The sequence below is a fragment of the Mchenga conophoros genome, linkage group LG8 (genome assembly GCF_057382185.1).
Source record: "Mchenga conophoros isolate Kocher_MC1m ecotype Shallow Benthic linkage group LG8, M_conophoros_male_GT1.1, whole genome shotgun sequence".
Taxonomy (NCBI): Eukaryota; Metazoa; Chordata; class Actinopteri; order Cichliformes; family Cichlidae; genus Mchenga; species Mchenga conophoros.
Window position 1 is genome coordinate 30,926,831 of NC_140533.1, and position 13,845 is coordinate 30,940,675.

Genomic DNA, 13,845 nt, shown 5'->3' on the forward strand with positions numbered 1-13,845 from the left:
GAGCTCGCACGCCATGCTGAATAAACACATGAATGAGTTTTGTTGGAGAGGGCTGCAAACACGATTGGAGTCGATTAATGAGGCGTCCACCTCTCCATCTGTCAGAGAGGAGGACGGGGGAGAGTTTGAGTTCTGACATTTCAATTACAGGTTATTACAGCGTTTAACTGCTTCTGAGACAACATCCAGCTAAGTGAATGAGACGAGGAAGAGGAGACAGATGAAGGCCTGAAACCTCCTGCAGCCTGCAGTGACGATGACGATGTGATTAATAAAAAAACTGATAAACTGATATCTGGTCAGATGGTGTCACGTCCCTGCGTCTGCCCGGTCGGGACACATGGTTTTGTTGCCTCTCTCTCTCTCTCCTGTCTCCGCCCTGTCTGGGCGGAGCTCACTGTGGGCTCCCGCCTCTGGCCCACGCACCTGCAAACAATCCCTCACCTGCGGCTCGGTATCCTGCTTCTCCACTATTTAAACGGTGGCTCAGAGCGTTTCGTGGCTGGATGCTTGCACGCCTCACGTCAGCGTCGCTGTAACCTCGTCCTGGTTCTGATCTCTTCGCCTGTTTATTCCCTGGACCCGTCCTGGTTTCTCTTGCCTGGATTCCCGAGTGTTTGGCAGCGTGGACGAAGCGCGGTGTGTGGATCGATGATCCAGTGTCCCTCTGCCCTCCCTCCCGTGGATCTCTGAAACCCCGACTCCCCCTCTTTGTACAAAGCTCTGCGTCTGTGAATAAACAGTTTTTCCTGGGTCCGCTCAGACAGGCGTGAGAGCGTCAGTAAAAATGAATCTGCGTTGTGATCGAAGAGCATGTTTGTGTCTGCAGACTGTGTCTCCACACGTGTCTCTGCAGATATTACAGCAATAAAAAAAAAAAAAAGGTAAATGGCCTGTATTTATATAGTGCTTTACTCGTCCCTAAGGACCCCAAAGCACTTTACATATCCAGTCATCCACCCATTCACACACACATTCACACACTGGTGATGGCAGCTACATGTAGCCACAGCCACCCTGGGGCGCACTGACAGAGGCGAGGCTGCCGAACACTGGCGCCACCGGGCCCTCTGACCACCACCAGTAGGCAACGGGTGAAGTGTCTTGCCCAAGGACACAACGACCGAGACTGTCCGAGCCGGGGCTCGAACCGGCAACCTTCCGATTACAAGGCGAACTCCCAACTCTTGAGCCACGATCGCCCTTCATCAGTGGGATTCAAACTCCCACTGATGTCAGAAACGCCTTTTTAACACAGTTGTGTTAAAAGTTACATCTAAAGGATTAAAACGTAACAAAAAATGTTTATTGTGGTGAAGGCCATCCGCCACGAGCCCGCCGACACTCACCTCCACAGCAGTAGTGCGTGTGAGTCGCTCGGACCTGCTGCAGGAGACGCTCCATGGCCTCGATGTGGCCCCGCCTCCTGGGTTCCCGGCCATCGCTCTCCCGCCAATCTGGACAAGGCACCACAGGACAAATGAAGGAACTGAGTGAATCTGCGAGAGCTCCAGTCACCTCAAACGTAAGCATTGTAACGTGCTTCGGCGTGGACTCAGGTGCAGCTACCTGCTGTTTTCATGTGCAGACTCAGACAGCTGGACAACTTTGAAATGACGTTTACAGAAAAAATAAAGTCTAACGTGTGAGCAGAGACAGGAGAACAAGAACGGCTCCGAAAATGTGTTTGTGTGTGAGATGCTACAGAATGAACTAATGGATGTCAAGCATCTTTAGAGGTGTAGTCGTGCTTTCACTCTGTTTAAAACAAACACCCACACACTTTCTGTCCTCTGCTTCTGACATATGCGCGCGCACACACACACACACACACACACACAGACACAGACACACACACACACACACACACAGACACAGACACAGACACACACACACACACACACACACACACACACACAGACACACACACACACACACACACACACACACACACACACACACACAGCTCAAGGCTGAAGCTCCAATGTGCAGGAAAAGAGAAAGCGAGTCGTGACAGAGCGATGAAATTGATTTTCCCGACCCGAGGACGTCAGAACAGGATGTTCACACGATTCACAGCGGACGCACACTTCAGTCACGACCACAGGAACAAACCCTGCAGGTTCACACCGCACGAACTTCCTGTTTTATGTGACAACATTCGGACTCATGTATTTGTGCTTTGTCACACGTCACGTCATCCCGGCTCTGCTGACGGCTGATCCTCGGCTTCGTTCGGGTTTTCCTTGATCCCTGCGGGTTGTCCCAGGCCTCTGACTGTGTGTAAGGCAGGTCAAAGTTCAGCCGAAGAGTCCGCGTGGCCCTGTGAGCGTCTCTGAGGTCACCAACAACATCACATTGTCTGCTAACAATCTCCTTGTTCTTCCATCGTTGGGATTTTGAATCTCACGTCTTTAAGCTCATCCAGTCACAAACTCTCCAAAAATGTAACAAATGAGCGAGTGAGTAGTTTATCAGTTTCAACCGATCTCACCTTTAACTGGTCTAGAAGGAAACCAAAGCTAGCCTCCTACACGTATATCAGCATCTAGTTACTCCCTGGAGAAAGTAATCTGTTACTGTTGTTTGTGGGAGGAGCTAGAAGTCATTCTAAACCCACAGGTGGCGAAATATCTGCAGCCTCACATGAAACATGCCCTCCACCTGAGCGTCATATCCAACCCGAGAACATGCGGCACGACCTCGCCTGTCGTCAGCTTGTGTTTCACTCGCTCGTTTGTGGTTTTTCTGCAACTGCAACAAACCAATTTACCCCACCAAGTCAATCTGCTCTCTGCAGGCCTGTAACAGTGGCTCTGTAACATTTACATGATGCATTATTCAGCAGGCTGAAACAGCTGCTGCACAAAGAGGTTAAACTCCAGAGTCACAGAGAAGCTGCGAGCTGCTGAGATGGTGAGGTTAATGGAAAAATATGGAGAGAACTTACTGGATGGAGCAGCAGATGGAGGGAGGGAGGAGGCGGGCGGACCCCAGCCCTTCATGTTATAAGCCGACACTCGAACGTAGTAGAGCCGACCCTGAAAAGTAGAAACCCATCTGTTAGAGTGAAGAGGCGAGTTTGGAGGAAAGAAATCACTTCTGGTGAAAATAACTGCATCAACAAAAGTATGTGGACACTTCCACTGTTGGAACTGCAGCAGTGTGTCCACATACTTTTGTCTTTTTATCCTGCCTCCTGTTATTAATGTGTCAGGACGGGACTGAGCTGTTTCTGGCTTTTTATCCCTCAGATGTCGGTTAATGTGATGACTCCCACTGAGTGCTGTGAAAGCGTCTGCACAGCTTTTTCACCAACTCATTTGTCTGCTTATTCATGCATTTAAAGCTGGAACATTTCCGACGTGCACGTCTGAAAAAGTTTTCTAAAGGTTTGAAGAGGTTTCTTTTTACTGTTTTATATCATCAGGACACTTTGTGGAAATAAACCTTTGCTGCTGTAAAAGTTCGTGAAAGCATAAGTGCTTTAACATTTGAGGAAAGTTTCCTTTCAAATGTCACTCTGCTGCTTGGTTCAATTTGGGTTTTAATTGGAGCCCCTCGAGCCTGTGTGCTCCGCCCCCTTCTGTTCATCCACACAGACAGCAGCTCAGAGGAGGTCTGCAGAAAAAACCAGCACTGCCATCATCATCATCAACAGCCGACTGCTCGCCTTCAGCCAACGTAACGAGGACACGTCTCCACGCTGGAAACATCAGAACGTCTCCACAGAAAACAGTCGACTCCACCTGAGCAACACGAACAACACGTTTACTTTCAGGCTCGCACTGAATCAGCTGACCTCATCCAATCAGAGCAGGGTGCAGCTTTTTCACCGACAGCGGCCTCGATCCCTGAAACCGAACGACGGAGCCTCCGTTACATCAAACTAAGGACTTTAACCCAATATCACTCAGGTTTCTTTAAACTCGGCCCCACCCTCAGCAGGCCCCACCCTCAGCAGGCCCCACCCTCAGCAGGCCCCACCCCTCAGAGGTTGTCATACCTCTTTGCAGCCAGTTTCATGCTAGCAACCAGCAGAGGAACATATATTTCCTGGGTGTGCAGGCCTGTGAGACTGGTCTCTACGTGCACAGACCACCAGGCCGACGTTTGTGCCCACCAATAAACGTTAAAAATCTTTTTTCCCAGGAATTCAAACGTCCTACTGTCGCTGCTGTGTCTGTCTAATTAAATGTTTTTAACGCCATGTGCTGAGATATTATCAGCTATCATTAGCTCCCTACCTTCACTTTGCTCCCTGGCTACAAAAACACCACCTGCACCACCTGCACCTGTGCTGTGTTCCGGTCACAGCTCCTCGCAGCTTCAGGCTTTCTTCCACCTACACAAACAGGCCCCCCGTGGCCCCCCCCATGTGTGTGCCCTGCAGGTCTAATCCTTCCAGGACAGCTGAGTACTTAAAGGCCTCCGAGCTCCTCGTGCGGCTCGGCCCCGACTCGATGAATTCAGTATGTAAATGAGAGCTGTGACGTTCGAGGCCCAAGAGCCTCGCCGGCTCATTATTCGCCCTCGCAGCGTCTCCGGCCCTTTCAGCCTGCTCTCTAGTTCAGGGCCGCCGTGGAAGTTTGTGAAAGCCGCTCGCTGATCTAAATGGCAAACAGCAGCTGTGGTTCGGTGTGTGCAGCACAGCGAAAACAAGTCTGCATCACAGACGCCGATCAGCCAACGCACAACGCAGGGACCGCGCAATGACATCACCGAGGTCCGAAATCACGCGCCTGCTGCAAACGAACACATGCATCACAGCGAGCGGACAAACGTGCAAACGACAGACCGACCTGAGCGACAGCAGCTTCGTCGTGACAGAAACTCTATTCAATCCTTTTTCTGAAACTGTGAACTAAAGCCAGCGGCAGACAGGTGGATGTGCGGAGGAGGGATGCTCTTGTTACCGTGGTGAGGCTGCTGATGGTGCACTTCAGGCTCTGCAGGTTATCCAACACCATCTCTCCGGCGAGCAGCGAGAAGTCCTTCAGGCAGCTCCATTCCACTGCGAACACATCGACAGACGCAACGTTAGCCTCCTCATCCCTGCCTCTGAGCACCACTTCCTGTTCCTCCGTGTAACCACGACAACCTGAGGCATCATCTGAGAATAAATCTGGGGTTTAAATCCAGAAGCTTTAGAGTTTAACCGTGAAGTAAACCTGTAAATTAACGCAGAACAACCTTGTTAATTTATCGTTTTAAATGTGGTTTTGCAGACCCAACATGAAGTCTTCAGTCGAAGCTTCACCTCGAACATCGAAACCTAAATGATGGCCTCACCTTTGACCTTTTAGTCTCTCAGACAGGACCAGGCCTGTGTGCGTGCATGCACATGTGTGTTCACCTCTGTACTTGGTCACCACAGTGGAGTTGAGACACTGCGGTTCCTGGAAGGTGACGGTCAGAGTGCTGCTACTGCTCACGCTCAGTCGAACCATGGACGGGGCCTCCGGGGCACCTGAGCAGGGGCACAGAGAGGAGGGTGAAACGTGTGTGTGTGGACCGTGGCTCTGACTGTTTTCCAGGTAACTATGGCAACATGTGATTGACTTCCTGTTTCCTGCCTGACGTCTTCAGCAGGTGTGATTAGTCGCTGTGTGAAGCCTGCAGAAGGACCTCAGTCGAATCACCCTGACGTTGCTCTAATGAGACCGTGAGTTCACCGCGCACGTCGTTCACGTCTCGATCGCAACCTTTCTGTTTTATAGCTGGTTGTGTAAATCCCGCCCCCTCTGAGCTCTGGGTGTAGCAGCTCTAATGTTGACAGGAACACCTCCAGCTGAACGTGTACTGCGCTCCGAATCTGCTGCAAAGGTCACGCGTGTCCCCATCAGGCTGTCTGAGCTGCCACACACACAGGAAGCGACGGCAGGAAATACACACTAAGGAGGGCGGCGTGCGGACTCACGTGCGTGCTGGAAGCCCGTCCTCATGCGTTTGTACAGCTTGCACCTCCACTCCCACGCCCTCAGCTGTTTGTCTTTGTGGCAGGCCTCCAGCGAGAGGCCGTCCCTCTGAGCCTGAGCCGCCAGGTCGACCGCCCGCCGCTCCGCCTCCAGCACCAGAGAGTTCAGGTGAGCCTCGCGACTCTCCACGCTCATGACTGCAGGAGAAACACAGCAGCTGGTTACAGACAGCAAACTGCAGGAGGAGCTTTCTGCTTCTTCACATTTTATCTGTGCTTCACACAAACCTCCACCCGCTGCACCCATTGTCACAGTTCACAGCCAGTGTCGCACTAACTGCTGAACGATCTGCGAGCGTTTGATTAAAGCTCAGACGATGGGCTGAATGTGGCGTCGTGTCTCCTGTTAGTGGAAGAAAAGCAGCTTGTGGAGGAGTTGGAGTTCGTCTCTGTCAAGGCCACGGCTCACTCGTCTTCAGAGGCAGACAAAAGGAGATGCAGCAGAGAAAACCAAACACGGAAACGTGTTCTGAGCGAGCGCAGAGGGACCAAAGGTGCAGGGCGGCAGAAAGACGGGAGAAAGGAAAGAAAACTTTCTCTGATCGATCGTCAGGTCTGTTATTAAAGCATCTGTGCTGCATGTTTGTGCTTCGGTGTGTGAGCGGCTACATGCCGTGTGTTTCAGCTGCCTCTTATTTAGCACCAAGGACGAAATCAGTCGTATAAAAATAACTTCAGCTGATGGAGCTGACGATGAAACAAAGCTCTGGGGAAGCAACTGGAGAGTCCATCACAGGGCGGGGTTTTCAACGGGCTGTGCAAAAGTCTTGAGCCACATTTTGCACAAATGATTCATAGGTCAGAGTTCAGAGGCTTAACAAACAAAAGCATTCTTCTGAAAATGAAACACTGAACACGAGAGGAAAAGCAGCAACGTCTGAAGAAAACCTCTGAGATCTTAGGATGAGACGCTTTTCTGTCCGAGCTCCTTAGACTACGATGAGCTGGATGACTGAGAACCTTCACAAACAACTGTGAAAGAAAGCTTCAGATCTGCTGCTCGCGAGTCTGTCTCCTTGGAAGCAAAATACACAGAAATGAGGGGTGGCTCAAGATTTTTGCACAGTTATAAAACCAGTGAAAATCAGGTCCTAATGAAACCAGTTGGGTTTGAGCTGTAAAGTCCAGGATCTAGTTCTAGAGCCCACAGAGGAGCCCGAGGATGCATCAGCATCATCATCATCAGAAACAACGACTGGCATGTTTTTAGAAGACGAGCGTCATGTGTGGACTGTGGAGCCTCTGAGGATGGAAACATTTCTTTTTCATGCTCTGACTGATGTTTCCCCTCCGCCCGAGTGAAGAGTGGCAGCAGAGCAGTGGTATGAAGTCTGACGGGCGCATTCATCACCAGCACAGCTCTGTGTGTGTTCCTCCACGTTTGTCACGGTGAAACGCTCCGCGAGCTGCCAGCCCGCCCAAACACCGCCGCTTTACTGCGACGCCACTCGCTGCCGTCCAGTTCTCAGTCACGGACCGTGACAGCAGCATAAACAAGCAATCAGCAGCAAACAAGAACACCCTCACACACACACACACACTCACTGTGTGTCTCAGTCTAACCTGCTGCATGCAGAGATGTTATGAAAGCGAGTAAAAATGAGCCGTGAGGAGAGATTTCAGCTGCTGTCGACATGTTCTGAAGTCTGCACAACAAACCAGCTCATCCAAAAAATAAAGCCGAGGATGATTTACGCTTCAAGACCTGAGCACAGAATTATGTGACGCTTTCAGCTCCTGAAACTGTGCTTCACACTCTGATAGGACAGGCTGATGAGAGCAAAGAGCATGAAGTCCAGCTGTCAGAGTGTAACGTCCATCATCAGTGTCCACGTGAAAGCCCACGAGTATTCACACTACAGCCCACGAGCCACAAACGGACTTCAAAGATGTCTGACAGCAATGACTCTGCAACAAAGTCAATGATTCGATACGCAGAGTCCAAAACTGATGAGCGACACCACAACAGCTGAATGAGTTTGTGGCTGTTTAACATTGAGATAGAGATGCAACGATACCAATTTTTTCAAATACGATACCGATACTTGGATCTGAGTACTTGCCGATACAGAGTACAAAAACCGATACTTCTACCACACACACACACACACACACACACACACACACACACACACACACACACACACACACACACACACACACAAATGCAATGAATTGAAAGACAGGTTTTATTTTATTCTCTGCCGATAAAAAATAAAATCTTAATAAAAATGACCACAAAAAAATTTCAAGTGAAAAATAAGCACTTCTGTTAAATTATTGCAGAGTCTCCACATTGTAATTTAAAAACCACTGAACTATTGGCACTGTCTCGAGCTTTCAGAATAATAAATAAACACTTCTGTTTGGAATAAAATAAATACAAATTAGGTTTGAGAATAAAATAAACTTTTAAATTATTGCAGAGTGTCCATATTGTAAACAAACAAACAAACAAAATAACGAAAGTATTTGGCACTGACGAACTCCTCATCTGCCCGTGGATCATCAGTTCACTGTGACGTTAAACCAAGGACTGACATCGCGCACATACTGCTGTCTTTACCTCTTCAGAAAGTTTTGGCACCATTATCTCCCTGATGTGTGGGCGGCTGGGAATTTCATATTGTGACTCGAGTACGCTGAGAAGACAGTGCAATCCTATGTTTTCCACGACTGGCATTGGCTGGTCATCCAGAGCGATAAAATGAGTCAGAGCCTCTGTTATTTTAACTGCCCATGGATTTTCTCTTGACATTTTTCATCACTTTTCCAAAACCTGAGTTAAAGTTGGCTGTTCCGGTCCACACTGCTGACATTTTGTTTAGCCTAGCTACAGCAGCCTCCAGTTTCTCTTTTTTATCTGGAGCCGCCAGTCTCACTCGCCTAACCCTGTGCCTGTTTAGCGCGGGATGTCCCCTTAGTGGCCAATCTAAAAAACTACAACAGAAATGACAAGCCACCCTCTGATTAATGAAATAAGTTAGTATCGGTTCATGGTATCTGTTAACTTTTACGAGTATGAGTACACACACATTTTACAGTATCGGTCCCGATACCAGTATCGGTGCATCCCTACATTGAGATCAATTAAAGTGGAACAGAGCACAACAATAACAAGGAGTGTGAGTTTGTTCTGTGTGTATGAACAGTGGTGCACCACAGGGCTCCATGCTGGGACATCTGCTGTTTAACATTTCTTGCAGCACGTTAACACAACACGTTAACGTCAGCTTCTATGCTGACAACTCTCTCACTTCACTGAGTTACTGGTTCTGTCACTAGTAGCTATAACAAACCAGTTACTACCGATGGTAACCAGAAAACCCAGGAATGTCATGTTCTTCAGCAGGATGACGCTACACTTGCTATAAAACCTGCAAACTGAAACATTCGTGTTTAAATCCTGTGTTTAAATCTGCGAGAGTAGATCACTGTGATGTAGATCATGTCCTCTGTTCCTGTAAATATATGAGAGGTTTTCTAGAACAATCTCACAGACTCCAGTAAACAAACTGTAGAAAACGCTGACCTTCAGCAGCAGAGCAACAAAGAGTCATGACTTACTTCTTAAGACGCTTTGGTTAAAAACACCACGAACTGTGTTTTTAGTGCCAACAATGCTCGCTGATGATGAGCGGTCTAATCTCCTGGTCCTGACGGTGTAGAGTGGCAAAGGTCTTCACCACCATCTTCAACCTCTCACTGCTACAGTCTGTCATACCATCCTGCCTGTGAGCAGCCACCATCGTTCCAGGGCCCAAGAACACAGTGAGCTGCTTGAATGACCATCGTCCACGTGCTTTAACAGCCATAATTACCAAATGTTTTGAGCAGCTCATCATGTCGCACATTAAAGCTGCCATCCCTGCAGACCTCGATCCACACCAGTTTACATTCAGGGCAAACAGGTGGACAGAGGACGCCATACTTACAGCTCTTCACAAAGCCCTCACCTGGGCAGTAGTAACCCCTGTGTGAGAATGCTGTTTGTGGACCAGCTCTGCCTTCAACACAGTTCAACCCCACAGACTGGTTAATAAACTAAGCAACTCATGACTCAGCAGCTCACTGTGCAGCTGGATACTGGACTTCCTGAGCAACAGACCCCAGAACATCAGAATGGGAGAGCACACCTCCACCCTCATTCTGAATGTGGGCGTCCCACAGGGGTGTGTCCTCAGTCCCCTCTTATACTCACTTTTCTCCCATAGCTGTTCACCAATCCACACCAGTAACGCCTTTATAAAATTTGCTGATGACAGCACCGTCATAGGACTGATCGACAACAGCGATGATTCAGCTACAGAGAGGAGGTTCAGCATCTGAACACAGCCGAGACCAAGGAGATGGTAATCGACTTCAGGAGAACAAAGCGATCTGAGCACTCCACCCTCTACATTGATGGAGGAGGCAGAAAGGGTAGAAAGCTTTCCTCGGAGTCCACATCTCGGCCGACCTCACCTGGTCCACAAACATCTCCCACCAGGTAGGGAAAGCACAACAATGGCTGTACTTCCTCAGGAAACTGCATCAGGCCCAGTTACCCCAGAGTCTGCTAGTAAACTTTTACCGCTCCACCATCGAGCCTTCTGACCTCCTGCTGCACACTCTGGTCCAACTGCTGCACCACGGAGGACAAGAGGAAACTGCAGCGGGTGGTGAGGGCAGCAGAGCGGGCAATCGGCACCTCACTGACCCCCCTCAGAGACATCTACAGGGAGTGCAGAATTATTAGGCAAGTTGTATTTTTGAGGAATAATTTTATTATTGAACAACAACCATGTTCTCAATGAACCCAAAAAACTCATTAATATCAAAGCTGAATGTTTTTGGAAGTAGTTTTTAGTTTGTTTTTAGTTTTAGCTATTTTAGGGGGATATGTGTGTGTGCAGGTGACTATTACTGTGCAGAATTATTAGGCAACTTAATAAAAAACAAATATATACCCATTTCAATGATTTATTTTTACCAGTGACACCAATATAACATCTCCACATTCACAAATATACATTTCTGACATTCAAAAACAAAACAAAAACAAATCAGCGACCAATATAGCCACCTTTCTTTGCAAGGACACTCAAAAGCCTGCCATCCATGGATTCTGTCAGTGTTTTGATCTGTTCACCATCAACATTGCGTGCAGCAGCAACCACAGCCTCCCAGACACTGTTCAGAGAGGTGTACTGTTTTCCCTCCTTGTAAATCTCACATTTGATGATGAACCACAGGTTCTCAATGGGGTTCAGATCAGGTGAACAAGGAGGCCATGTCATTAGTTTTTCTTCTTTTATACCCTTTCTTGCCAGCCACGCTGTGGAGTACTTGGACGCGTGTGATGGAGCATTGTCCTGCATGGAAATCATGTTTTTCTTGAAGGATGCAGACTTCTTCCTGTACCACTGCTTGAAGAAGGTGTCTTCCAGAAACTGGCAGTAGGACTGGGAGTTGAGCTTGACTCCATCCTCAACCCGAAAAGGCCCCACAAGCTCATCTTTGATGATACCAGCCCAAACCAGTACTCCACCTCCACCTTGCTGGCGTCTGAGTCGGACTGGAGCTCTCTGCCCTTTACCAATCCAGCCACGGGCCCATCCATCTGGCCAATCAAGACTCACTCTCATTTCATCAGTCCATAAAACCTTAGAAAAACCAGTCTTGAGATATTTCTTGGCCCAGTCTTGACGTTTCAGCTTGTGTGTCTTGTTCAGTGGTGGTCGTCTTTCAGCCTTTCTTACCTTGGCCATGTCTCTGAGTATTGCACACCTTGTGCTTTTGGGCACTCCAGTGATGTTGCAGCTCTGAAATATGGCCAAACTGGTGGCAAGTGGCATCTTGGCAGCTGCACGCTTGACTTTTCTCAGTTCATGGGCAGTTATTTTGCGCCTTGGTTTTTCCACACGCTTCTTGCGACCCTGTTGACTATTTTGAATGAAACGCTTGATTGTTCGATGATCACGCTTCAGAAGCTTTGCAATTTTGAGACTGCTGCATCCCTCTGCAAGATATCTCACTATTTTTGACTTTTCTGAGCCTGTCAAGTCCTTCTTTTGACCCATTTTGCCAAAGCAAAGGACGTTGCCTAATAATTATGCACACCTGATATAGGGTGTTGATGTCATTAGACCACACCCCTTCTCATTACAGAGATGCACATTATCTAATATGCTTAATTGGTAGTAGGCTTTTGAGCCTATACAGCTTGGAATAAGACAACATGCATGAAGAGGATGATGTGGCAGCTTAGATAACGTCACTACAGAAAAGAATATCGCCCATACTGTTTTCACTGCCCTATGCATAGCCAAGAAAACAGTCCTCATGAACTGGAAAAATAAAAATAATCTTAATTCTAACCAATATAGAAATTATCTATTAGATTACATTAGTCTTGATACAGCCTCTGCCACCACATCAGATCAATTGCTCTGGGCTCCTTTGATCAGCTCCATCACCTAGTGGGGGTGGGGGGTCATAGTTTGGTCCCGCCTTCACTGTTGTGATTGGTGTGGGGGTAGGGACAGGCTTAGGGCGTCGGGGGGTTCCCTGGAGGCATCTTCCTTGGGGGGCTCAACCCGGGGTAGCGGTCATGTCCGGTTGGGGGCTCCTTTGGCTCTCGGGTGACTGTTTCCTCGCGGCTGCGTGCAGCGGGGCTAGGGGAGGGTCTGTGCTGACGGACGTGGGTTACTGACCTGGTAGCCTGTCTGCCCCTGGGTGGGTCCGGGATGGGCGTGAGGTTCTGGGGGCGCTCCGTCTCTGGGCAGGGGCCCTGGCCGGACCTCGGGGCCTTGGGTCCTGGTTTGTGTGTTGCCGGGGTTGTGGGCGGGTGGGTGCATGGGGGCCCATCCCTGGCGCAGGGTGCCGCCGGTGCGTCGAGCCACCTGGGGGGCTCTTCAACTGGTGGGGGAGATTGTCACATCTTGCAGGAGCTTTCCTCTCCTCAGGAACTCTCTGCAGGAGGGGGAGATACAGGAGAGGTGGAGGAAGATCTCAGCCTGGGTGTTTATTGTCTTATGTAGTCTGGAAGATGAGTGGATGGTGGGGTGGGTGCAGTTCTCTCTGTGGTGGGGTTGGGTGGACTGTCCTGGGCTCTGTGGGGCCGGGGGGCACTGCTGTGCTGGGCCCCGGTCTGGATGGGCCTGGGCCCCCTTTCCCTGGTGGGTCGCGGAGTATGGGGTGCCTACTGGGGTCAGCGGGGGAGCTGGCCCCAGGGAGGGGTCACTTGCCCCTCCCTTCCTTCCCTCCCCATCTCCAGCTGCCTCCCTCTTCCCGCTCCACCACAACCACCCACACATGCAGGACCTTGGAGTAGGGGTGTGTCACCAGGGTGCAGAGGAGGCCACCCCCCCGTCCCCTTCTGGCTGCCTCTGCCTCAATTTTATCCCACAACTTAGACATTCACATTACTCACTCTCATTACACATACATATAGGATCTTGGGGGTGGGCACGATACACGGAGTCCAAAGTACCATCAGGGTGTACACCCCACCCCTGGCGTCGTTGCCCACCTCTCAATGTTAAATACACATAGACATTGAGGGCCAGCAGGAGGGACTATGCGTTTACCTGCTGCTCTCTGGCAGGTAGCTCCATGCCCTCCTGGGTTTTAAATGCACCTCAGAACACACATGCATCAACATTACAATGAGCGGGTGGAGGGAGGTTTGGAGTCTTCTCTCACCCCCGTTCTCTGCGACCTGCTAGAGCGGGGGGGCTAGGAGGAGGAGTTGGCCGTCCGACTGCGGTCTGGAGTGTGGGGCCTCCCTGCTGCTGCGGAGTCGGGGCGGTCTGCCCCTCCCCACCGCAGGGAAAAGGGTAACACCACCTGGGTCTGGGTGCAGTTCCCCCCTCCAGGGGCGGGGG

At 49.8% G+C, this 13,845-nt stretch overlaps 1 protein-coding gene across 2 annotated transcripts in view; it reads right to left on the reverse strand.

Moving 5' to 3' along the window:
- Nucleotides 1-13,845, reverse strand: part of ankfn1a (ankyrin repeat and fibronectin type III domain containing 1a) — a 103,498-nt gene that overhangs the window by 17,458 nt on the left and 72,195 nt on the right. For both annotated transcript variants that reach the window (XM_085285613.1, XM_085285614.1), the window contains 5 exons: nt 5,921-6,115; nt 5,357-5,470; nt 4,917-5,014; nt 2,951-3,041; nt 1,350-1,457 (listed from right to left, as the gene is read on the reverse strand). In XM_085285613.1, the coding sequence (XP_085141739.1) occupies nt 1,350-1,457; nt 2,951-3,041; nt 4,917-5,014; nt 5,357-5,470; nt 5,921-6,115 (606 nt within the window). The remainder of the gene's footprint in view (nt 1-1,349; nt 1,458-2,950; nt 3,042-4,916; nt 5,015-5,356; nt 5,471-5,920; nt 6,116-13,845) is intronic.